Genomic DNA, 25,357 nt, shown 5'->3' with positions numbered 1-25,357 from the left:
GGAAGCTAACCATTAGACAAACTGTTTGGTTGAAAACTGAAAGATTAACTGCAGTTCTTAATTTGTTGTTAAACATTTTTTAAAAAGTTAAGTGATGCCTCTGTATAAAATTATTAAAGTAGATAGAATTGGTGAAAATGTATAATTTTCTTGTGAAAACTGCAATATGTGTAAAATACTATATGATCTTTGGTACTTAAGAATTTTAAGGCTGGTGAGATGGTTCACAGCTGTAATCCCAGCATTGGGGAGGCTGAGGCAGGTGGATCCCTTGAGCTCAGGAGTTCAAGACCAGCCTGGCCAACATGGCAAAACCCTGTCTCCATAAAACATACAAAAATTTGCTGGACGTGGTGTTCTGCACCTGTGGTCCCAGCTACTTGGGAAGGTGAGGTGGGATTGCTTGATCCCGGGAGGCAGAGATTGCAATGATCCAAGATCTCGCCACTGTACTCCAGCATGAGCAACAGAGTGAGAACCTGTCTCAAAAAAAAAAAAAAAAAATGTGGGGAGTGGGGAGCGGGGAGGGATTTCATTGGGAGTTATACCTGATGTAAATGACGAGTTGATGGGTGCTGACGAGTTGATGGGTGCAGCACACCAACATGGCACAAGTATACATATGTGGCCGGGCGCAGTGGCTCAAGCCTGTAATCCCTGCACTTTGGGAGGCCAAGACGGGTGGATCACGAGGTCAGGAGATCGAGACCATCCTGGCTAACACGGTGAAACCCCGTCTCTACTAAAAAAAAAAATACAAAAAACTAGCCGGGCGAGGTGGCGGGTGCCTGTAGTCCCAACTACTCGGGAGGCTGAGGCAGGAGAATGGCGTGAACCCGGGAGGCGGAGCTTGCAGTGAGCCCAGATTGCACCACTGCATTCCAGCCTGGGCGACAGGCGAGACACCGTCTCAAAAAAAAAAAAAGTGTACATATGTAAGAAACCTGCACGTTATGCACATGTACCCTAGAACTTAAAGTATAATAATAATAATAATTAATAAATAAATAATGTATAAAAGTTATGTGTTTATATATATGTATGCAAGTTTTACTTAAATGTCTTCTAAGAATATGTTCTAACTTCTGTTTTAGTGGAATATTGGTGAACGATACTAAGTTAGATGGACCTATATTACAGATTCTATTCATGAACAATGCTATTTCAAAGTAAGTAATTTTTCCCCTCTCCTAAAAATAATAATGTGTTTATGGAACAACTTTATAAATATGCCGTTTTGATTTGTACTTATATCATTTTTATTATTTTACTTAAAATGACCCTGGAGTTAAAGCGTAAGGAATCATGATTAAGAGCAAGGACATTGGGGTCACAGTGACCTGAATATCTGGACTCTTACTTTCTATGTCTGTGAACCTGGTAAGGTCACAGATCTTTGCTACATCATCCATTACTTCACTGGAAAACAGGAGAGTCATAGTAACTACCTGTGAGGTAGCTACATGAGCACCTCTAAGAGCTCAATAAATGGCTTCTAATAAAAATCATCAGTATCATTGTAACAATAACAATGACGTTCACTATTTCTCTTTCCGAATCAGGTAACTGAGTTTTCCATGTTGGCCATCTTCAAAGCCTACTCACTTGATTATTTCTTTTAACAGCAAAATAAGACTTTGCAAACCATTAGCATCAGGGTTTCGGGTGACCCTGTGCATTCCTGCAGTGCTTGCTGAGAGTGTTCTAAAATGGTTTGCTCTGTCCCTTCTGCAGAGCATGGTCATAGACATTTCACATAGTTGCTTGCTCCCTCGAAAGTCACTTAGTCATATTGTTGTCTTCTTAATGCTGACCAAGGTCAAGAAGATAGAAGGAACAATGCCAGGTCCATAACCTCCTCTATCTCAGCAGAGGTGGAACCCAAGGCTCTGAGGTGGGGAAGCTGGATGCTAAATACAGCAGCAAGGTGCTGGGCACGACTGGGCTGTAGCACTGTTGTCCCTCCCATGCCCAGGTTAGAATCAGTAACCCTCTAGCTCATGACGGTCTCATTTCTGCACCATTCACCTAGTATTTAACCTGCAGAAATCTTTTTTTTCTTTTTTTTTTTTTTTTTGAGATGGAGTTCTGGTCTTATTGCTCAGGCTTGAGTGCAGTGGTGCAATCTCAGCTCACCACAACCTCCACCTCCCAGGTTGAAGTGATTATCCTGTCGCAGTCTCTCAAGTAGCTGGGATTATAGGCATGTGCCACTACACCTGGCTAATTTTGTATTTTTAGTAGAGATGGGGTTTCTCCATGTTGGTCAGGCTGGTCTCGAACTCCCAACCTCAGGTGGTCCACCCATCTTGGCCTCCCAAAGTGCTGGGATTACAGATGTGAGCCACCGCACCTGGCTTTTCTTTTTTCTTTTCTTTTTTTTTTTTTTTTTGTGATGGAGTTTCCCTCTTTTTGCTCAGGCTAGCATGATCTTGGCTCACTGCAACCTTCACCCACTGGGTTCAAACAATTCTCCTGCCTCAGCCTCCCAAGTAGCTGGGATTACAGGCGCCTGCCACCAGGCCCAGCTAATTTTTGTATTTTTAATAGAGACAGGGTTTCACCATGTTGGCCAGGCTGGCTGGTCTTGAACTCCTGACCTCAAGTGATCCACCTGCAGAAATCTTAAAATGTCAGAGCTACAAGATACCTAAAAGATCATCAAGTCTGTGAAAAGGAAACTGAGTCTGAGACATTATGGCTCCCCGATTACATCGTAAAAGACTTGGGCTCCTTCGACACCTCCTGAACTGAGCACTACAGAATATATGATGAGCTTGGTTCTTGACCTGGAGGGCTGGGGAAAGTAGACCTTTTATCTTTTCCAGTTTCATATTTATATTGGTGTTTCCTTATGTATGTATAAAGAATCTCTGGGAGGAGGATGTGGAAGACCTGAATATATATTGACTATCTTTGTGTTGTAGAAATAGATGGCCAGGAGACAGGGTAGGAAGGGAGCTTTTCATTATGTAACCCTTTTACTTCTCTTGGATTTTGAACCATTTACTTGTAGTATCTATTTAAAAATTAAGTACACAGAATTTATAAATCAAATCCATGTATTCTTTGCACAGCTGATTGGCAGTTATGCCAATCACTGTTACTTTATCATAATTATTTTATTAACTTGGTAACAATATGTAATTTATCTTAAGGAATATGTTCCTGAGTATTACAGAAAGTCGATGATTTGTTAAACTTCTGAAAAACAACAACATTCACATTTGACATCTTATAGTAATGTGTAAGACTTCAGTCTATTGAATGTTTTACTCTGTCTGGGTTCTGACCATTTTGTCCTCTTACACAGGCAATATCATCAAGAAATAGAGGAATTTGTATCAAATTTAGTAAAAAGATTTGAGGAACAGCAGAAAAATGATGTGGAAAAGACTGCCTTTAATCTTTTGCCCCAGGTATTTCAAATTTAAGAGACTTTAAGATTAGTTGGTTATGCGTTTCACTACGAATTATTGGGCCACAAGGATGCTCCTGAATCAAAACCAAAATGATTAACACCATTCACCACCTCTCCTTCCACTGGCTTGCTTTTCTGAAGCCTGACTGGTTTAGCCACACGGCGTTCTATTAGATTGTGTCTCAGACTTTTTCCATTGCCTAACTTGGACGTGTGGTTTTGGGCAGAAAATTAATTTTAGGCCAGAAAAAAATCTAAGTTTCTGGGGTTTACAAAAGATGGATTCCTTTTATCTAAAACCAACCAGCTTGTGGGCTGTCCTTTTTTCCACTACTTGTTTTTAGAAAATCAATTGTGTGCCCAAAGAAATCTAAGAAGTTTTACAATGTGAATATTAGATCATGCATTTATGTTTAAAAAAAAAAGGAGAGTTATGATATCTGAGTCTTTTTTTTTAATTAAAAATTAAGGTAAATAGAATTTTTCAAATAAGGAATTTTAGCTGTTTATCCTCAGGCTTTGGAGAACAGAGTGTTCTGATTGATTGTGTTTTTTATCGCCTTTGGTTTTTATGTATTCTATACAATTTTTAAAGATTCAGCAAACAAAATACATTTAACAATAAAAACCATACTGAATATTATTTTTGATTCAAGGAAACTTTTGTAGTGGCTTGAGATCTGTGAGGGTTATATTATCAGTATTGACCAGTAATGTAAAACTATGTATTTTTTTGGCCGGGCGCGGTGGCTCAAGCCTGTAATCCCAGCACTTTGGGAGGCCGAGACGGGCGGATCACGAGGTCAGGAGATCGAGACCATCCTGGCTAACCCGGTGAAACCCTGTCTCTACTAAAAAATACAAAAAACTAGCCAGGCGAGGTGGCGGGCGCCTGTAGTCCCAGCTACTCGGGAGGCTGAGGCAGGAGAATGGCGTAAACCCGGGAGGCGGAGCTTGCAGTGAGCTGAGATCCGGCCACTGCACTCCAGCCTGGGCGACAGAGCGAGACTCCGTCTCAAAAAAAAAAAAAAAAAAAAAAAACTTATGTATTTTTAATCTTTCTGGTTATCTGCCTTGCCAGTTTAAGTGTTGAAAGTGGCATAATTAATATTGGTAAAAAAAGAGTCATAGTGCATGCTAATGCTTCAGAAGAAGCTCTCCTTTTACATCTTCCATTCTCCCACATGAAATGTCGTTCATAAACATTCTTAGCTTAATCTCTAAACTTACTAACTTCCATTTAAACTTGTTAAAAACTGGTTACGGCCGGGCGCGGTGGCTCAAGCCTGTAATCCCAGCACTTTGGGAGGCCGAGGCGGGCAGATCACGAGGTCAGGAGATCGAGACCATCCTGGCTAACACGGTGAAACCCCGTCTCTACTAAAAAATACAAAAAACTAGCCGGGCGAGGTGGCGGGCGCCTGTAGTCCCAGCTACTCGGGAGGCTGAGGCAGGAGAATGACCGGAACCCGGGAGGCGGAGCTTGCAGTGAGCTGAGATCCGGCCACTGCACTCCAGCCTGGGCGACAGAGCGAGACTCCGTCTCAAAAAAAAAAAAAAAAAAAAACTGGTTACCCATTGTAATGTGTGTTTTTCTTTGTATTAGCCATCCAGTATTGTGCTAGAGGAGGACCACAAAGTGGACGAGTCCTGTGCCATTAAGAACAGCAAGGAAGCTTTCAGTGTAAGTTTGGACATTTCAGTTTTGAATTCTGCCAGTAGGTGTTTCCTATCCTATGTCAATTGGGTGGTGTTTAAAAGATAAAGTAGTATAGTCATATGTCTTCACTTGATAACAGCATCTTTTTGTGGTAAATAGCAGTTTGGACTTTAGCCTCTAAATATTACAGTTTGCTTTTAATAATGATTGTGTTGTGACCTGGGGCACAGTAAACATACTTTGGAGAACTTTGTTTTTGTATTGACCAACTACTTTGTTTATTCAAGAACTTGGATGAAGATATAGAAAGCATGCTTGTTGAACTTATACATGGGTAAAGCTGAGAGGGATAGATAGCTAATATAACAGATGGCAAATTTGGAATTTAAAGTATTGACAGTCTCAAATGGTGGGTGAAAAATAGAAGTTAACAGGGATGACCTACATTTAGGCTACAGCCAGCCTTTCAATACCTATGCAAAATTCATTAGTGTTAATACAATGTAGTAGTATGATTTTGCAGCTTATAATTTTTTTTTTTTTTTTTTTTTTTTTTTTTTGAGACAGAGTCTCACCCTGTCGCCCAGGCTGGAGTGCAATGGCACAATCTCAGCTCACTGCAACCTCTGCCTCCCGGGTTCAAGCAATTCTCCTGCCTCAGCCTCTCGAGTAGCTGGGATTACAGGCGCCCAGCTAATTTTTGTATTTTTAGTAGGGACTGGGTTTCACCATGTTAGTCAGGCTAGTCTCAAACTCCTGACCTTGTGATCCGCCCACCTTGGCCTACCAAAGTGTTGGGATTACAGACGTGAGCCACCATGCCCAGCGCAGCATATAGTATTTAAAAAGATAATGTAACAGTGGATTATATAATATTGAAGGAAAACTGTTTTTCATGTTTATGTAGTATGATCCCATATTAGTATACCACAATTTTAGGCTGGGTGCAGTGGCTCACACCTGTAATCCCCAGTGTTCTGGGAGGCCAAGGTGGGAGGATTACTTGAGTCCAGGAGTTCCAGACCAGCCTGGGCAACATAGCCAGAACTCATCTCTACAAAAAATTCTTAAGAAGTTACCCAAGTGTGGCTGGGGAAGTGGCTCACACCTGTAATCCCAGGACTTTGGGAGGCTGAGGCCGATGGATCACTTGAGGTCAGGAGTTCGAGACCAGCCTGGCTGTCATAGAGAAACCTTGTCTCTACTGAAAATACAAAAATTAGCCAGATGTGGTGGCACACACCTGTAGTCCCAGCTATTCGGGAGGCTGAGTCATGAAAATTGCTTTGAACCCAAGAGACTGAAGCTGCAGTGAGCCAAGATTCGCTGCTGCACTCCAGCCTGGATGACAGAGTGAGACTCAGTCTCAAAAAAAAAAAAATTAACCAGGTGTGGTGGCATGGACCTGTAGTCCCAGCCACTCAGGAGGCTCAAGTGGGAGGATTGCTTGAGGTCAAGGCTGCAGTAAGCCATGATTGTGCCACTGCACTCCAGTCTAGGTGACAGAGCAAGACCTTGTCTCAGAAAACAAACAAAATATATATATATAGATATATATATATATATATATATATGTATCTATAGATATATATCTGTATATAAAAGAAAGAGATACAGGCCTACTGGGATGACAAAGAGCCCACAAACTTTATTGAAAGGAAAATTTACAAAGGATGTCCCATCTCTACAAATAGGATAAAGGCTGTTGTTTGTAAAAGAGTAAAAGTTACTTTAAATCACCCTTTAAAGTGCCAAGTGGCAGAATTAAGACCAGTGATTGAATTGACTACAAGAAGGTACATTTCACCTCAGCGCTTAGAAAGTTCAAATTTCTATCAGAGATGTGAAAAATGATATGACCTGGCATTCAAAAGAAAACAGAAAAAAAACAAGTGAAATGGCACTTCTCATTTATAAAAGTGAATTCAGTATTACTGGAGTCAAATAGGGACTGAGATGTTATCAGGGCACTTTAAAGAAAAATTTCTGAATTTGAATGAGGTAGTGTTTCATTATCCTTCTGACCCCGAGGTTCTGGGATTGAAAGTGGCACTTGCGGCCAGGCGCGGTGGCTCATGCCTGTAATCCCAGCACTTTGGGAGGCCGAGGCGGGCGGATCACGAGGTCAGGAGATCAAGAACATCCTGGCTAACACAGTGAAACCCCATCTCCACTAAAAATACAAAAAATCAGCCTGGCATCGTGGCGGGCCCCTGTAGTCCCAGCTACTTGGGAGGCTGAGGCAGGAGAATGGTGTGAACCAGGGAGGCGGAGCTTGCAGTGAGCCAAGATCGCGCCACTGCACTCCAGCCTGGGCGACAGAGCAAGACTCCGTCTCAAAAAAAAAAAAAAAAAATAGGAAGTGGCACTTGCCTAGAAACTGGGAATTTTCTTTATTTATTAATTTAAACCTTTAACAACTACGAAAATATTTAGTGAATGCCACTTTGTCCCAGGGATCCTTCTGGGTTCCAGGGAGACAGCAGTGAAAAGAAGGGCAAAGTCCTGGCTCTCATCAAATTACATTCTAGTCGGGGAAGGTAGCGCTCTGAAGAAAAATGAAGCAGGGAAAGCAGAGAGTAGCTGTGGAGTAGGTGGTTTGCATAGTGACTGACAGCCTCTTGGAGCTGAACCTTGGATGAATTGAGGAAGTGAGTGGAGGCTGTGGTTTGCATGGGGCACTCCAGGCCGTAGGAAGCATAATAGAAAGCCCAAGGCAGGAGCACTACCTGGCATGTAAGTTCTAAGCTTACTGCAGGTATCACTCGTGAAGGTGCTCTTAGGCTTCAGTTGTACAGATGAGGAAACAGAGATGGAAAGCTAAGTAACTCGCCAGTGGGTTAGTGAGTGGCAAAGCCAGGGCAGGGCTTAAAATCAGGCCCGTGGCCTGGCACAGTGGCTCACATCTGTAATCCCAGCACTTTGGGAGGCCAAGGCAGGCGGATCACCTGAGGTCAGGAGTTCGAGACCAGCCTGGCCAACATGGCAAAACCTCATCTCTTCTAAAAATACATAAATTAGCTGGGTATGGTGACTGAAGCCTATAATCCCAGCTACTTGGGGGACTGAGGCCGGAGAATCACTTGAACCCGGGAGACGGAGGTTGCGGTGAGCCGAGATCATGCCACTGCACTCCAGCCTGGGCAACAAAGCGAGACTCTCTCAAAAAAAAAAAAAAAAAAACCAGGCCCTTGGAGTCTGGAGCACATGGTCTGATTCTGTAGGTTGTCCAATAGGCTGTAATGAGGACTTTAGATTTTACTGTAAGATGAGAAGCGATGGAGGGTTTTAAGTAGAAATGTGACATGATATGAATTGACTTTTTTTTTTTTATTTTGAGACAGAGTCTCGCTCTGTCGCCCAGGCTGGAGTGCCGTGGCACAATCTCTGCTCACTGCAACCTCCGCCTCCCGAATTCAAGCGATTCTCCTGCCTCAGCCTCCTGAGTAGCTGGGATTACAGGCTCGCACCACCACACCTGGCTGATTTTTGTATTTTTAATAGAGACGGGGTCTCACCCTGTTGGTCAGGCTGGTCTCAAACTCCTGACTTCGTGATCCACCCACCTCGGCCTCCCAAAGTGCTGGGATTACAGGCGTGAGCCACCGCACCCGGCCATGAATTGAGTTTTTAAAAGAGCTGGGTTCTGTGTGGAAAATAGTCTGTGTCTGGTTACCTGTGGAAGCTGAAAACCAGTTAGGAAGTTATTGTATTCAACTCAGGTGAGAGAAATTGGTACTGAGACTGGGGTGAGAATGGTGCTACTGAGAAGTGGTTAGAACGTGGATGTACTGGGGAAGTAGAGCTGATCAAATGTGTTGATGAATTGGATGCAGAATATGAGAGCAAGAGAGTTGTCATAGTGACTCAGGTTTTTGTCCTGAGAACCTGGAAGATGCCAGGCGCGGTGGCTCAAGCCTGTAATCCCAGCACTTTGGGAGGCCGAGACGGGTGGATCACAAGGTCAGGAGATTGAGACCATCCTGGCGAACACAGTGAAACCCCGTCTCTACTAAAACTACAAAAAACTAGCCGGGCGAGGTGGTGGGCGCCTGTAGTCCTAGCTACTCGGGAGGCTGAGGCCGGAGAATGGCGTAAACCCGGGAGGCGGAGCTGCAGTGAGCTGAGATCCGGCCACTGCACTCCAGCCTGGGCGACAGAGCGAGACTCCGTCCCAAAAAAAAAAAAAAAAGAGAGAACCTGGAAGAATGTCGTTGTATTTTCTCTGATGGGGAAGACTAGAGGAGGAGCAGTTTTGGACAGGGCTAGTAATCCAGTGCAGTTTTAAGCAGGTGAGTTAGAGATGCCACTCACACACCCCTTGAGAGCTGTCAAGTTGACACTTCCATATATAAAATCAAAGGTTAGGACAGATCAGAACTTGAACTTAAAGGAGAACATATATTCAGGGCAACTTGAATCTATGCTCCCAGTGAAAAAATAATAATTAAAAAATAATATCTTAGGCCAGGCACAGTGGCTTCTGCCTGTAATCCCAGCACTTTGGGAGGCCGAGGCGGGTGGATCACGAAGTCAGGAGTTTGAGACCAGCCTGACCAACATGAAGAAACCCCATCTCTACTAAAAATACAAAATTAGCTGGGTCTGATGGTGCATGCCTGTGATCCCAGCTACTTGGGAGGCTGAGGCAGGAGAATCGCTTGAACCAAGGAGGTTCAGCCAGAGGTTGCAGTGAGCTGAGATTGCGCCATGGCACTCCAGCCTGGGCAACAAGAGCAAAATTCTGTCTCAAAAAATAATAATAATAATAACTTGACTTTTAAAGGTAGTAAGCATATATATTATACTTCATACCATGGGTTAGGATGAACCACCTGGGTAGTGAAAGTGGAGAGGAGGACTGAGACCTAGGGCACTCTAATACATGGGAGATAGAGGGATGAGAAGAGTCTAGCACAGAAGACTGAGGCTCAGTCAGCAAGGAAAGAAGAGAATGGAGAAGCATGTCCTAGAAGACAAGAGAGGAAGATGTTTTTAGGAGGAAGGAAAAATCGTGTCAATTGTTGCAGATAGGTTAAGAAAGATGAAGAGTGAGAACTAGCTATTGAATTTGGCTGTATGGAGGTCATTGGGAAGCTCCAGTGTTAGGAACTCAGCCCAGTGATAGGTATAGAAGCATTACTGGAAATGTTCAAGAGAGAGGGCAGTGTCATTTAAAAAATGGAGGCCAGGCACAGTGGCTCAGCACCTGTAATCCCAGCACTTTGGGAGGCTGAGGCGGGAGGATTGCTAGAGGCCAGGAGTTTAAGACCAGCCTGGGCAACATAGCAAGACCCCATCTCTAAAACAAAAAAAAAATTAGCTGTGTGTAGTGGCACAACTACTCGGGAGACTGAGGCAGGAGGATCATTTTAGCACAGGACTTTGAGGTTACAATGAGCCAAGATCATGCCACTGCATTCCAGCCTGGACAACAGAGCAAGACCCTGCCTCAAAAAAAAAAAAAATTATAAAGTATATGTGAGGCCAGGTGCAGTGGCTCACGGCTATAATCCTAACACTTTGGGAGGCTGAGTCGGGTGGATCACTTAAGCTCAGGAGTTCGAGAGCAGCCTGGGCAACATGGCAAGACTCTGCCTCTACTAAAAATACAAAAAAATAGCTGGGCAAAAAAATAGCTGACTGTGCTTGTGGTCCCAGCTTCTCGGGAGGCTGAGGTGGGAGGATCATTTGAGCCTGGCAGGCAGAGGTTGCAGTAAGCCAAGATTGCACCACTGTACTCCAGCGTGGGCGACAGAGACCCTATCTCAAAACAAACAAAAAAGTGTATGTGTGTGTGTTCGGTGTATGTGTAAAGAGAGAGGCAGACAAAAATGTTAAACTACTAATAATTGTTCAGTCTAGGTGAAGGATACATTGGGTGTTCATTGTACCACTTTTCCAACTTGTCTGTATGGAATTTTCAAAAAGAATTGGAGGGACAAGAAAAGAGTGAATGGGAAGAAAGGAAATGGAAACAATAACTAAAGGGTCTGCATGTCTTGCAAAGAGAAGCAATGAAATGGGGCACCGGAAGGAAACGTGAGAGTCAAGGTTTTCATTTTTTGTTTGAATTCTGGAGAGAGATAGTCATGATCCAATACAGAGGAAAAACAGTGATCTAGGAGAGAGAGGGAACTGACGATGTAGTTTCTACTTACACATCAAAGTCTGGCTCCTTAATAACTAGGAAGTTATTATTTTTAATAATTCCATCCAAAATAAATTGTTAAAACAGTTAATCATAGTCTTACATTATTTAATGTCTTTTTTTCCTGCTTAAATAGCAATATTTTTTGACTTGTTTTCTGCAGGTTGTAGGAAGTGTCCTGTATTTTACTAATTTTTGCCTTGATAAATTGGGGCAACCGCTTCTAAATGAAAACCCTCAGCTTTCCGAAGGATGGGAAATACCCAAGTATCCTACATAGTGAATGAAGATCTTTTATGCATCTTACCACTAAGTTCACCTTTAAAACAATTTCCAAATTTTGCAGACCATGATAACTATTCCTTAATAAAATTCACTAAAGGTACCATCAAGTCTTCAGCCACATTGTTTCTCTAGAAGGGCAAGAAATACAAGTAAAGGCAAAAAGGTTTGTGTGGGGAGTTGTTTTGTTTTACTTATTTACTTTTTTAACGGAAATCATAAACTTTTGGCTTGAAAAGTTAATGTTCTTTACTGCTGGTTTACTCTAAGGTTAATTACAGATTGAGCTAGAATTTTATTCCATACATATATATTAAACGTTTAAATGGATCATCTGTTTCTTGGAATTCATTGGTTCTCACCTAATGTGCCTGGGCGGGTGGAAAAGTGTAATTGTTGCTGTCAATTTGATTGCAGTCTTATAACCATCTGCCTTCTTTCCATGTTACCTAATGGAAATATGATCATCTGTTCACCTCGATTCTTCTGTTGTTAACCACTGAAAAAACTCAAAAGAGGTAACAGATCAGTCAGGAACAGAAGGGTTCTTGGTTAAAAGACTCTGCATAGTACTATTTAAATCACTAAATACAAGAGATTAAAGTGTACTTCTTGTTGCAGATATTAGTGATCTGTGATGAACTTGCTTTCTTATCTCTCTGATACACTTTGCTGTCATATAGAATTTTATTGATTTGCTTTTCTATTTTTATTTACATTATAAAAATCTTTGTCTTTTGACCAAATAGGCCAAAGCCTCACTGTTTCAATTGTGGTTCTGAAGAACACCAAATGAAAGATTGCCCAATGGTAAATTTTTCTCATGTTAAGAAAAGTCTTTGAACAAGAGCTTTCTAATGTTTTCAACACATTTATGGTATTGTGTGACATGAAGGAACTTTCTTTGTTACTTTCCTGTAGTCCTTTAATTCGAAATCTTTTCAAATTTGTGTTTATATTTTAAGACATTAAATTTTTTTAGTAAATAATTTAAAATAGTACTCTCTGTATTTGATATGAATAAACAGTTAAATTGTAGAGTTTATCCTAAAAACTTGATTTAATTTATAATACTGAGGTAATAAATAGACTGCTCCTTTCCTTACTTATTTTTCTAAAATATTCACTCTTTTACACTTGTTCGTCATACATTAAAACTAAAATAATCTGTTTACTTGATCTAAAAAAAGTATTTAGTTTCTGAAATATTTCTGAGTTGCATGAAACCATTCTTTTCAAATGTGTCATGATGTAGCCTCGGAATGCTGCTCGAATAAGTGAAAAGAGAAAAGAGTATATGGATGCCTGTGGGGAAGCAAACAATCAGAATTTCCAGCAGCGATACCATGCAGAAGAAGTAGAAGAAAGATTTGGAAGATTCAAGCCAGGAGTTATTAGGTATTAATGGCATTTTACCATAGAAGGTCATTTTTATTTCCCTAGCATTTCGAATGTTCTCTGTCTCTTCGGGGTAATTATCAGGATATAAGTGTACTCTGCCAAAGCCCTAGGTAATATACATTAATTCATTTAGAAACACTTCTTGAAATTTTAATTATATTTGTTAGACATCATGGTATGTAATATAAGCAAGAAATGTTTTAAAATACCAGAATATTGGCCGGGCGCGGTGGCTCAAGCCTGTAATCCCAGCACTTTGGGAGGCCAAGATGGGCAGATCACGAGGTCAGAAGATCGAGACCATCCTGGCTAACACAGTGAAACCCCGTCTCTACTAAAAAATACAAAAAACTCGCCGGGTGAGGTGGCAGGCGCCTGTAGTGCCAACTACTCGGGAGGCTGAGGCAGGAGAATGGCGTAAACCCGGGAGGCGGAGCTTGCAGTGAGCTGAGATCCGGCCACTGCACTCCAGCCTGGGCGACAGAGCGAGACTGTCTCAAAAAAAAAAAACAAAAAAACCCAGAATATTATGTATGTGTTTTCATGCAAACAAGAATTCATTATTTTTCTTCCTCCTTTATTTTTACTTAGTGAGGAACTTCAAGATGCACTAGGTGTGACAGACAAGAGTCTTCCACCTTTTATCTATCGGATGCGTCAGCTAGGGTACCCACCAGGGTGGCTCAAAGAGGCTGAATTGGAGAATTCAGGGCTTGCACTGTATGATGGAAAAGGTATAGTATCTTAAGTTAGAGAAGTCACCTTAAGTGTTTCCTTTTTTTTTTTTTTTATTAAAGAATCAACAAAATGTGATAGGAATGGCTGACTTCTTTAATGTGTGGTAACTAAAAAATATCATGATGATGTTTCCTTGGTAAATTTTACAAGGAAGGAACTAAAATTTCAGTGAGTTCATAGATTATCTGATGGTTTTCTGGGCTTGCTCAGGTACTGTCTAGGCCAGAGTATCACTCTCCAGCCAGTCCTCATAAGCGCTTACCTTTCTCAGTAATAATAACAGACATAGATCCTCAATGCCAGGAGACCTGTAAAATGTGAAATACAGAAAACCTCTAATAGTCTAGAACTTCTCTCCTAGATACCTACTCTAGAAAGATACACATATGCAAAATAAACTGTATGTATACAAGAATCTTTTTGTATCATTGAATATGATAGTGAAAAATCTAAGACAACATTAAGGCCCTAAAGAAAAATGGTTAAATAAATTGGTAGTTCTGAGCTGTGGACTCCCTGCAACATATGAAGAGTGGGAATAAATCTGTATGAGCTGACATGGCAAAATCTTTGTGCAATATTGAGTTTTTAAAAAGCAGGTTTCGGCTGGGCACAGTGACTCATGGCCGTAGTCCCAGGATTTTAGAAGGCCGAGGTGGATGGATCACTTGAGGTCAGGAGTTCAAGACGAGCCTGGCCAAGATGGTGAAACCCGGTCTCTACTAAAAATACAAAAATTAGCCAAGCGTGGTGGCGGGCGCCTGTAATCCCAGCTACTTGGGAGGCTGAGGCAGTGGGTAGATCGCCTGAGCTCAGGAGTTTGAGACCAGCCTGGGCAACATGGTGAAACCCTGTCTGTACTAAAAATACACAGCCTACCCTGGTGTGGTTGTGCGTGCGTGTAGAACCAGCTATTCGGGAGGCTGAGGTGGGAGGATCACTTGAGCCTGAGAGGCAGAAGCTATAGTGAGCCAACATAGTGCCACTACACTCCAGTCTGGGAGACAAAGCAAGACCCTTTCTCAAAAAAAAAAAAAAATTCTGTCCTAATGGTTAAGAAAAATTATAATTAAAATTGAAAGCCATTTCAAAACTAATTCTGTTGCCATGAGTATAAGCACTTTCCAGGTGTACTTTTGGTCTGGGGAGGGATATATATTGACATTTAGCAATATTAACACTTTTTATGGTCTGTAATAGATAGCACTGATGGGGAAACAGAAATTGGAGAAATACAGCAGAATAAAAGTGTCACTTATGATCTCTCAAAATTGGTCAACTATCCTGGTTTTAATATATCTACTCCCAGAGGAATTCCAGATGTAAGTATATTTATTTTTTTTAATTATCATGTGATGTGATATTATTATGTTAAAGATTGGTCAGAATATTAACTTGTTGGCTAGGCATGGTGGCTCATACCTGTAATCCCAACACTTTGCGAGTCCGAGGCAAGATGATTGCTTGAGCCTCAGAGTTCAAGCCCAGCCTGGGCAACATAGCAAGACTTTGTCCCTACAAAAAATTTTAAAACTAGCCAAGGGTGGCGGCACATGCCTGTAGTCCTGGCTATTAGAGAGGCTGGGGTGGGAGGATTGCAGAGGTTACAGTGAGGTGAGATCACACGAGACCCTGACTCAAAAAATAATTACTTAATTCATATATACATACAAACTTATATAGTAGTTACTATTTAAAGGGATAAATGCGTTACTTGTTTACTTTTTTTTTTGAGATTGCGTCTCGCTCTATCGCCCAGGCTGGGGTGCAGTGGCGCGATCTCAGCTCACTGCAACCTCCGTCTCCCGGGTTCACGCCAGTCTTCTGCCTCAGCCTCCCGAGTAGCTGGGATTACAGGCGCCCGCCACCACGTCCGGCTAATTTTTTGTATTTTTAGTAGAGATGGGGTTTCACCATGTTAACCAGGATGGTCTCGATCTCTTGACCTCATGATCTGCCCACCTCGGCCTCCCAAAGTGCTGGGATTACAGTCGTGAGCTACCGCACCCGGCCACTTGTTTACATTTTTAATTTCCTTTATAGAATCTTGCTAGAATCTTTTTTTTTTTTTTTTTTTTTTTTTGAGACGGAGTCTTGCTCTGTCACCCGGGCTGGAGTGCAGTGGCCGAATGTCAGCTCACTGCAAGCTCCGCCTCCCGGGTTTACGCCATTCTCTTGCCTCAGCCTCCCGAGTAGCTGGGACTACAGGCGCCCGCCACCTCGCCCGGCTAATTTTTTGTATTTTTAGTAGAGACGGGGTTTCACCGTGTTAGCCAGGATGGTCTCGATCTCCTGACCTTGTGATCCGCCCATCTCGGCCTCCCAAAGTGCTGGGATTACAGGCTTGAGCCACCGCGCCCGGCTGAATCTTGCTAGAATCTTAATTGAAGTCTTACATTCATCAACAGCAGTTTTCTCTGATTTTGTGCCCTCAAAAAGGGAGCCAAAATAGATTGGTTAGAGTCTCTAAATCTAAAACTACTCTAACATTTTAAAAGTTTTTAACAATATGGATTGTTCTGAGACAGTATTATATATTTTACAGAACTAACCTAGGAAATAAGTTTCTATCTATAATAAATCTAAATATACTATAACTCTTTTTCCTGTTTATTCTTGCCTTTTTTCCCCTCAAAGTAAAATTTCTCATTTTGTATATGAATGGTTTTTCCACACTTAACTATTTTCCAGCTTCCATCTTAGGTCTCAAGATTCAACAATGAACTATTGTACTGTTTTGTTTAAAAAGTGTATTATTGGCCAGGCGCAGTGGCCCATGCCTGTAATCCCAGCACTTTGGGAGGCCAAGGCAGGTGGATCACTTGAGCTCAGGAGTTGGAGACCAGCCTGGCCAATACGGCAAAATCCCATCTCTACTAAAAGTATAAAAATTAGCCGGGCGTGGTGGCAGGCGCCTGTAATCCCAGCTACTCAGGAGGCTGAGGCAGAAGAATCGCTTGAACCCAGGAGGTGGAGGTTGCAGTGAGCTGAGATCACGCCATTGCACTTTAGTCTGAGTGATGAAAGCGAAACTCCATCTCAAAAAAACATAAAAATAAAAAGTGTGTTCTTAGGAACTGGACAGTAGGGAAACAGCCAAAGACTTGAAGTTAAGAGTGTAGTGAGCAGATAGAAAGTTGTCAATCACACAAGACTGTGTAATTCATTACGGGCAGAAGTGCACGATACAAACCATCAGTGCTTCTGGAAGCCAGTGCAGCTTCCAGTCTACTTCACAGTCCCCTGGGAATACTCGTTAGAAATGTACATTCTTGAGTCCCATCTTTAGACTTAACTGATTCAAACCCTGGAAGCTCTATGTTTCACAAGAGTCCCATGGGATTCTTACTGAGAACCACTGTTGAATGTGCGATTGGAGAGGAGAGAGAAATAAGCGGTATGGAATCTTTAAAGATGAGTGCTGTATTTGGAAAGAGAAAGAGCAGAAGATAGAAAACTCATGAGTAAGTGTGTTAGGAGAAGTGGACTATGAACGGCCCTGTTAACAGCGCCAGTGCTTGATGGGAGAGAGACTGGAGCCTGGGAGGCCCCATAGCAGTCACTCCTGCCTACATTTTCTGCTTGCTTGCGGTATGTAGAACCTTTTTTGACCAAGTGATTGTGTCAGGTAGTCTTTTAGTATTCATGGTCTTAATTATGTTGCAGGCAGGTTTAGTTTTCCTTCAGCACATCATTATTTTCCTTAATTCCCAATAAAGGAAAAGTAACATAAGAAGGAAAAATGTAATTTGAGATCTCTGCTGTACCTCCTTTGAGCAAAATCTCAAAACATGACATTTTCCAAATACATGATTTTTTTTTTTTTCTTCTCTTTTCATTATTAGGAATGGAGGATCTTTGGTTCCATACCAATGCAGGCATGTCAGCAGAAGGATGTGTTTGCCAATTACCTTACTTCTAACTTCCAAACGGTAAATAGATTTTAAGGGTGTACTCTATAAAATGTTGTTGTGTCTGTGAGATTTTGTAATTTCTTAGCATATTACAGCCTTTTCTTGCTTTGTTATCTTGACAAACCAAAAGGAAAACAGTGGCGAAATTCACCAGTTACCTAGACTTATCTACAGATTGCTTTTCTACATCATTTTAAGTGAAGGGATGGAGTTTAATTCATTGTCTACCCCACCTAACTTGTGTTTGGTTTGGTTGCTCCTTTAGCCAGGTGTGAAGTCTGGCAGCAAGAGGTCTTCATCTCACTCTAGCCCAGGTAGTCCAAAGAAGCAGAAGAAGGAAAGCAACTCAGCAGGATCCCTGGCCGACATGGAGCTCGATTCGGGTAGGTTTCATCTTATGGCTCTGATTTCTCTTTTTTTCCCCTTTTTTTTTTTTTTTTTTTTTTTGAGACAGAGTCTCGCTCTTTCACGAAGGCTGGAGTGCAGTGGCGCAATCTTGGCTCACTGCAACCTCCGCCTCCTGTGTTCATGCCATTCTCCTGCCTCAGCCTCTGTAGTAGCTGGGACTATAGGTGCCCACCACCACGCCAGGCTAATTTTTAGTAGAGACGGGGTTTCACCATGTTAGCTAGGATGGTCTTGATCTCCTGACCTCGTTATCCACCCGCCTTGGCCTCCCAAAGTGCTGGGATTACAGGTGTAAGCCACCGCGCCCGGCCTGTAGCTTTGATTTCATTAAGAAGCTATGACACATTTGTGTGCTCCTGAATTCTGTAAGAAAGGGGAAGCTCCTTTGTGAGCACTGTCTAAAGAGTAAATCTTTATTTTATTCTTGGAGATCAGAGCATCACTGCTGTCCGTGATAAAAGCTGAATTGGAAGCCAGAGCTTGGTGTGAGAGCTAGATGGGCCAGCTGGCTGCATTCCTGAATTAGAGGAGTTCCTTTTTTTTTTTTTCCTTTTTGTGTAGAATGGGGTCTCACTGTATTGTCCAGGCAGGTCTCAAACTCCCGTGCTCAAGCAGTGGTCCTGCCTTTGCTTCCCTATGTGCTGGGATTATAGGTGTGAGCCACAGTGGCCCATTCCTGGATTAGCAGACCCACCCAGTCTCAACAGTGCTGCATCCAGACTGGCGCCTTTGATCCGGCCAGTGTTCTGAGACAGGCACTGGAAAGTGTGTACCCTTCTGGCAGCTTGCTCCCAAGAGGAAGAAGAGCGAAGCTGGGCCAAGCTTTCCCAGTTATTCTTTCCAATAGTATTAATCCAGTAGATCACTCCTCTACCCAAGAAAGAGAGGCCATCAGGAAAATGTGCCTTCCCAGAACATAAAGTAGGACAAAGGGCTTGCTGTCTGAGACTTCCCTAGCTTTTTTTTTTTTTTTGAGGCAGAGTCTTGCCTGGTTACCCTGGCTGGAGTTCAGTGGCACAATCTCGGCCTACTGCAAGCTCTGCCTCCCGGGTTCAAGTGATTCTCCTGTCTCAGCCTCCCAAGTAGCTAGACTACAGACATGCACCACCACTCCCGGCTAATTTTTGTATTTTTAGTAGAAATGGGGTTTTGCTGGCCGGGCGCAGTGGCTCACGCCTGTAATCTCAGCACTTTGGGAGGCCGAGGCGGGTAGATCACCTGAGGTCAGGAGTTCAAGACCAGCCTGACCAACATAGTGAAACCCTGTCTCTACTAAAAATACAAAAATTAACTGGGCATGGTGGCACCTGCCTGTAATCCCAGCTACTTGGGAGGCTGAGGCAGGAGAATCACTTGAACCCAGGAGGCAGAGGTTGCAGTGAGCCAAGATTGCACCACTGCACTCCAGCCTGGGGAACAGAGCAATACTCCATTTCAAAATTAAAAAAAAAAAAGATGTGATGTGAACATGTAAGTTGTCCCAAATTTGATTGTGAAGCCCTGTCTTCCTTCCTTTTAAAAAAAAAAAAAAAAAAAGGATCATGAATTAAATTCCCTTAAAGTTCAAAGGGATTAAATCCTCACATCAAATTCTTTTGCACAAAGTAACTTCAAAGTTCAAAATCAAAGCGCTCAAATTATTTCCCCTAAGTTTTGTTTGTTTGTTTGTTTCAGTTTTTTTTTTTTCGAGACAGAGTTTTGCTGTCGCCCAGGCTGGAGTACAGTGGCGCGATCTTGGCTCACTGCAACCTCCGCCTCCTGGGTTCAAGCAATTATCCTGCCTCAGCCTCCCAAGTACCTAGGATTACAGGTGCCCACCACCACGCCTGGCTAATTTTATATTTTTAGTAGAGATGGGGTTTCTCCATGTTGGCCAGGCTGGTCTCGAACTCCTGACCTCAGGTGAACTGCCCGCCTCCACCTCCCAAGGTGCTGGGATTATAGGTGTGAGCCACAGCACTGGCCCATGGTTGTCATTTTTTGAAGTTTGGGGATTTGTGGTGGTGGCACCCCTGTCACCAGGGCCACACACTTCTGTGTAGGCATTTTCAACTTTGTGCTAGGGGCTCTTTCCTCTTTTTTTTTTTTTTTTGAGACAGGGTCTGGCTTGGTTGCCCAGGCTGGAGTGCAGTGGTACGATCATGGCTCACTGGAGCCTCAGACTCCTGGGATCAAGCAGTCCTCCCACCTCAGCCTCCCATGTAGCTGGAACCATAGGCCTGCGCCACCAAGCCCAGCTAATTTTTGTCTGTTTTGTAGAGACCGAGGTCTTACTTTGTTGCCCAGGCTGGTCTTGAACTCCTGAGTTTAAGCAACCTGCCTGCCTCAGCCTCCCAATGTTACTGGCATGAGCCACCATGCTGGGCCATGAGTTGACTTCTAAGTGAGAGTATGTTATTCTCCTCACAAATCTTATTGTCTATAAAGTTCAGACCCCCTACTAGACCCTGAGGACAGAAAGCTTAATAAGACAGTATTGCTGCCCTAGTTACCACTCTCTGTCACCTCGGGATTGCAGATGTGTAAACATCATTCTCATATAAATGTGGTGGCCCACAGTGATACCTACAGAACAATAGTATTACATATTGCTGCCACAGAGCAGGTTCCAGACTGTAATGGTGGCACAGAGGAAAAACAGCATCTGTGCTGAATGAAGTCATAGGGTAACTCTGAACTGCTTGTTGAGGGAAGAATGCAGAGATTTGCCAAGGAAATGAGGAGGAGGGCATTTGAGACAGTGGGAAGTACAGATGCAGGACAGTGAAACTTCACAGCACATCAGGCCAGCAGCAGGGTGACAGCTGGAGTTTGAGCCAGGCAGTAGGAGGTGATATGATGGAAGTAGGGAAACTGTATCCTAGAGGGCCATGGAGGAAGATTGGACTTCATCGTGTGGGGTCTGGGCAGGCACTAAAGGGTTTCCAGTGGAGATGGGAAGGGTTATAGGGCCAGACTTGTGATGAGTCTGGCAGCGGTTTGGAGGACAGACACCAGGAAGATGAATCCAGAGGTAGGGGTGATTCTGATGTTCCTGGCAAATGGTAATGGGCCTGAAGCAAGGTAGTGGCTATGACAGCCACCAGGAGAGCATGCACCCCAAAGAGCCAAAGACCTGAGGGATGGATGGAAGGAAAGAGAGTACTCTCAAATGACAAGCAGATCCACTGGTGGTGCCATTAGTGAGAATAGCAGATGGGAGAATAGTCCTCATTTTAGGAAAAGATCATTTGTTTTGAACAGGTTGTGTCTGTAGAACGTATAGGTGATGATAGTCAGTGGGCAGTTAAGATAGGTGAACCTGCAGTTCAGGCGAGCAGTCTAGATTAGAGATAAGAATTGGGGGCCAGGCACAGTGAGTGGCTCACGCCTGTAATCTCAGCACTTTGGGAGGCCGAGGTAGGCGGATCACTTGAGGTGAGGAGTTCGAAATCAGCCTGGCCCACATGGTGAAACCCCATCTCTACTAAAAATACAAAAAATTAGCCAAACATGTTGGCGTGCAGTGTAATCCCAGCTACTTGAGAGGATGAGGCAGGAGAACTGCTTGAACCCAGGAGGCAGAGGTTGCAGCCAGCTGACCTCACGCCACTGCACTCCAGCCTGGGCAACAGAGCAAGACTCCGCCTCAAAAAAAAAAGAAGAATTGGGGAATTAGGCTGGGCGCAGTGGCTCACGCCTATAATCCCAGCACTTTGGGAGGCCAAGGCAGGTGGATCACCTGAGGTCAGGAGTTCGAGACCAGCCTGGCCAACATGTTGAAACCTCATCTCTACTAAAAATACAAAAATTTGCCAGGCGTAGTGGCACACAACTGTAATCCCAGCTACTCCGGAGGCTGAGGCAGGAGAATCACTTGACCGGGAGGCGGGGGATGCAGTGAGCTGAGATTGTGCCACTGCACTCCAGCCTGGGAGACAGAGCAAGACTCTGTCTCAAAAAAAAAAAAAAAGAAAAAGCTAGGAAATAACCCAAGGTGTACTCTTGGCTTGCCCCTCACTTCCTCCCCATTAGCTTTCCACCCACTCAGTAGCCAGCCTGCACCTCCAGTCAAATTTCCTACTGCATTCTGCCACGAATTTTTGGGTAGAGCGCACTACCTTGAAATTCTGAAGTCTCCATGCAATTGCTCATATTTCCTCAATCTAAAACGATGCACACAGCACAGAAATGGATCTCCCGAGGGATATCCTCTAGCACCAGAAGAACCTGACAGGTCTCCCTGCAGATCTTTTCAGGTGGACTGAGGACACCAGGTAATGGTCATGGCACCTGAGAATCCAGAATGTCCCGCCTCTTAAGCCAGTTATTTTTGGCCATTGAATATCTGGATACACCTGAGTTCAAATAACAAATTTTAGTAAAACCAGATGTTATTACAAGTTCTAAAGTATCTCTTAACTTTCTTACTTCAGATGTGGAGGTACCACATGGTTCTCTGAGCAGCGAAACTTTTCAGTTTCAACCACCATTACCTCCTGACACTCCTCCACTCCCCCGGGGAACTCCTCCGCCCGTCTTCACCCCTCCTCTCCCCAAGGGCACCCCGCCGCTGACTCCCAGTGACTCACCCCAGACCAGAACAGCATCTGGAGCTGTGGATGAGGACGCACTGACTCTAGAAGAACTTGAAGAACAGCAGAGGCGGATCTGGGCAGCTCTCGAGCAGGCTGAGAGTGTAAACAGCGACTCTGACATTCCTGTGGACACACCTTTAACTGGGAATTCCGTTGCCTCATCACCTTGTCCAAATGAGCTGGACCTCCCTGTCCCAGAGGGAAAAACATCTGAAAAGCAGATGCTGGATGAGCCTGAGGTACCAGAAATTTTTACAAAGAAGTCAGAAGCTGGACATGCCTCCAGTCCAGATGCTGAGGTGACATCACTTTGTCAGAAGGAAAAGGCAGAGTTGGTTCCAGTAAACCCTGAAGGTGCCCCCCTTGATAATGGCAGTGTTGTACCAGACTGTGACGTTAGCAATGGGGACAGCCGGAAGCTCTTTCCTGCAGACACCAGTCCTTCAACGGCCACTAAAATTCATAGCCCTATACCTGACATGAGCAAATTTGCAACTGGAATCACGCCATTTGAATTTGAGAATATGGCAGAATCTACTGGAATGTACCTCAGGATAAGAAGCTTGTTAAAGAACTCACCCCGAAACCAGCAGAAAAACAAAAAGGCCTCTGAATAACGGCTTGACTTAGCACTGAGAGCTATTTAATAACTTTGTTCCGTTAATTAGTACTAATTAAGTGGAGAGATAGAATGGTTTTCCTGTTTGTACCTCCCATTTTTTAAAATCTATCCAAGGTTCGTGTTCCAAAGTCAAGCCTATTTTAAAGAAAGACTGAGCTCACTAGTTCACTATATTTTATTCTCACTGACAAAACTTGGGGGGAGATGTGAAGATGACCTGGTTTAGAGAGAGTTTGTTAAGGTTTATACTATTTTTGGATTGTGACTGTCCGTCAAGAGTGATGGTTTTTATCTGTCTTTTGTACATTGTTTTCCCTTTCTACATTTTGCTAATTATCCTGTATATAAGTTTAATATATCACTTTTTAAAAGAAAAAATTCTACCATTTTAAATTCATGTTTCAACTCCTACAACCAAATGAGAAAAATCAGGGATGAGCAGCTTTATCCCGTTTGGGGTATTTTTATAAGTGATTTACATGCGTCAATTTTAGTAGTACTTTTACTTTTTTGTAACTTCATTCTTCATATATGGTTGCTGTACAGGTATGTTCATCTTTGTGTACAGAGGTTTAATAAATTAGTTTTCATATACATAATCTAAGACTTTGAATACAAAAAAGTGATTCACAGGTAAAACAGTGTATATAACTTTTGTTTTGTTTTGTTTTTTGATTTTTTGAGGCGGAGTTTCACTCTTGTTGCCCAGGCTGGAGTGCAGTGGAATGATCTCGGCTCACCACAACCTCTGCCTCCCGGGTTTAAGCAATTCTCCTGCCTCAGTCTCCCGAGTAGCTGGGATTACAGGCGTGTGCCACCATACCCAACTAACTTTGTATTTTTAGTAGAGACGAGGTTTCTCCACGTCGTGTCAGGCTAGTCTTGAACTCCTGACCTCAGGCGATCTGCCTGCCTCAGCCTCCCAAAGTGCTGGGATTACAGGCGTAAGCCACCTCACCTGGCCAGTGTATATAACTTTTAAGTGTAAAAGTAAATTGTTGGCCAGGCGTGGTGGCTCATGCCTGTAATCCTAGCACTTTGGGAGGCCAAGATGGAAGGATCACCTGAGGTCTGGAGTTCAAGACTAGCCTCGCCAACATGGCAAAACCCCATCTCTACTAAAAATACAAAAATTAGCCAGGTGTGGTGGTACATACCTGTAATCCCGGCTACTTGGGAGGCTGAGGCAGGAGAATCACTTAAACCTGGGAGGCAGAGGTTGCGGTGAGCCGAGATCATGCCACTGCACTCCAGCCTGGGCAACAAGAACAAAACTCCGTCTCAAAAAGAAAAAAAAAAAAAATTGTAAAAATTAGTGGTAGCAAAACAAAAATAATGATAGGAGTTGCAAGTTTGGGTGCTTTCAGTGGATTTCAGCCTTAAATATAGGAACAGCAGAATTTTTGAAAAGTAATTATTTTGAAAAATGAATGGCATGCAGCTAGCCTTTGTATAATTTTCTAGATTTGAACCCTAATGGTTAAAAATTAATAATTAGACATAAATATTGCTTTTAATTGTCAGATATATATATATAAGATAGAGCTGAAACTGTGGTTTAGGTCTTTCTGTGGAATGCCATTACGTCTTTATGTTAGTCAAGTCCATGAAAATAAATATTTAGATTGTCTTGAATTGTTAGTCTCAGGCAGTGTTATCCTGCTTTCAGGCCAACAGGGGGAGCAAAACAGAAACATTCCAGATATAGTTTTCATTTTTGAGAACTTGAGTAATCAGATTTACTGTTCTGTAAAGAATAAAGGAAAGGAAAATTATAAAGAGAGAAATTTCTTTTTAAAGCCCTCACAGAATGTGCTAGAAATAGAATAAAATTTAAAATACTTTTGGTTTCTTTCCCTCTGAGCTTAAGTTCAAAATAAAGCAATCCTTTACAGTTGTTTACATAGTGTTTTTAACCTGATTTCGCTCAGCATTTCTGTCAAGCAAATCATTATCACCACTTGGAAGTAAGGAAAGGGAGGCAGAGAGAGGTTAAAGGAACTTGTCGACATTCCAGAAGTGGTTCTTGAGAGGCGAGTGTTCAACTAAAGATTTGACTATTCCTTACATCACAGCAGTAGTTGTTTAAATGTCCCTTTAAGAAGTATTGCATTAGTAGAGTCACCTGTGAATACCAGAGGTATCTTAATAGTTACCTCTTTGCCATCTACCAGACATCATGT

The 25,357-nt window shown here is 42.9% G+C and overlaps 1 protein-coding gene across 2 annotated transcripts in view; it reads left to right on the top strand.

Moving 5' to 3' along the window:
• Positions 1 to 25,076, top strand: part of ZCCHC8 (zinc finger CCHC-type containing 8) — a 33,988-nt gene extending 8,912 nt beyond the window's left edge. The window contains exons 3-14 of one of the 2 annotated variants that reach the window (XM_073021188.1): positions 1,095 to 1,169; positions 3,314 to 3,419; positions 5,028 to 5,105; positions 11,396 to 11,499; positions 11,615 to 11,680; positions 12,264 to 12,324; positions 12,770 to 12,912; positions 13,507 to 13,649; positions 14,854 to 14,975; positions 17,499 to 17,585; positions 17,833 to 17,950; positions 22,391 to 25,076. In XM_073021188.1, the coding sequence (XP_072877289.1) occupies positions 1,095 to 1,169; positions 3,314 to 3,419; positions 5,028 to 5,105; positions 11,396 to 11,499; positions 11,615 to 11,680; positions 12,264 to 12,324; positions 12,770 to 12,912; positions 13,507 to 13,649; positions 14,854 to 14,975; positions 17,499 to 17,585; positions 17,833 to 17,950; positions 22,391 to 23,169 (1,882 nt within the window). In that variant the 3' untranslated portion in view covers positions 23,170 to 25,076. The remainder of the gene's footprint in view (positions 1 to 1,094; positions 1,170 to 3,313; positions 3,420 to 5,027; positions 5,106 to 11,395; positions 11,500 to 11,614; positions 11,681 to 12,263; positions 12,325 to 12,769; positions 12,913 to 13,506; positions 13,650 to 14,853; positions 14,976 to 17,498; positions 17,586 to 17,832; positions 17,951 to 22,390) is intronic. The other variant, XM_073021189.1, reaches the window with a different exon arrangement.
• Positions 25,077 to 25,357: the final 281 nt, after the last annotated feature.

This window comes from Chlorocebus sabaeus, chromosome 11 (assembly GCF_047675955.1).
Source record: "Chlorocebus sabaeus isolate Y175 chromosome 11, mChlSab1.0.hap1, whole genome shotgun sequence".
NCBI lineage: Eukaryota > Metazoa > Chordata > Mammalia > Primates > Cercopithecidae > Chlorocebus > Chlorocebus sabaeus.
The sequence above is the reverse complement of the archived record's forward strand: the minus strand, read 5'-3'. Positions and strand labels throughout refer to the sequence as shown.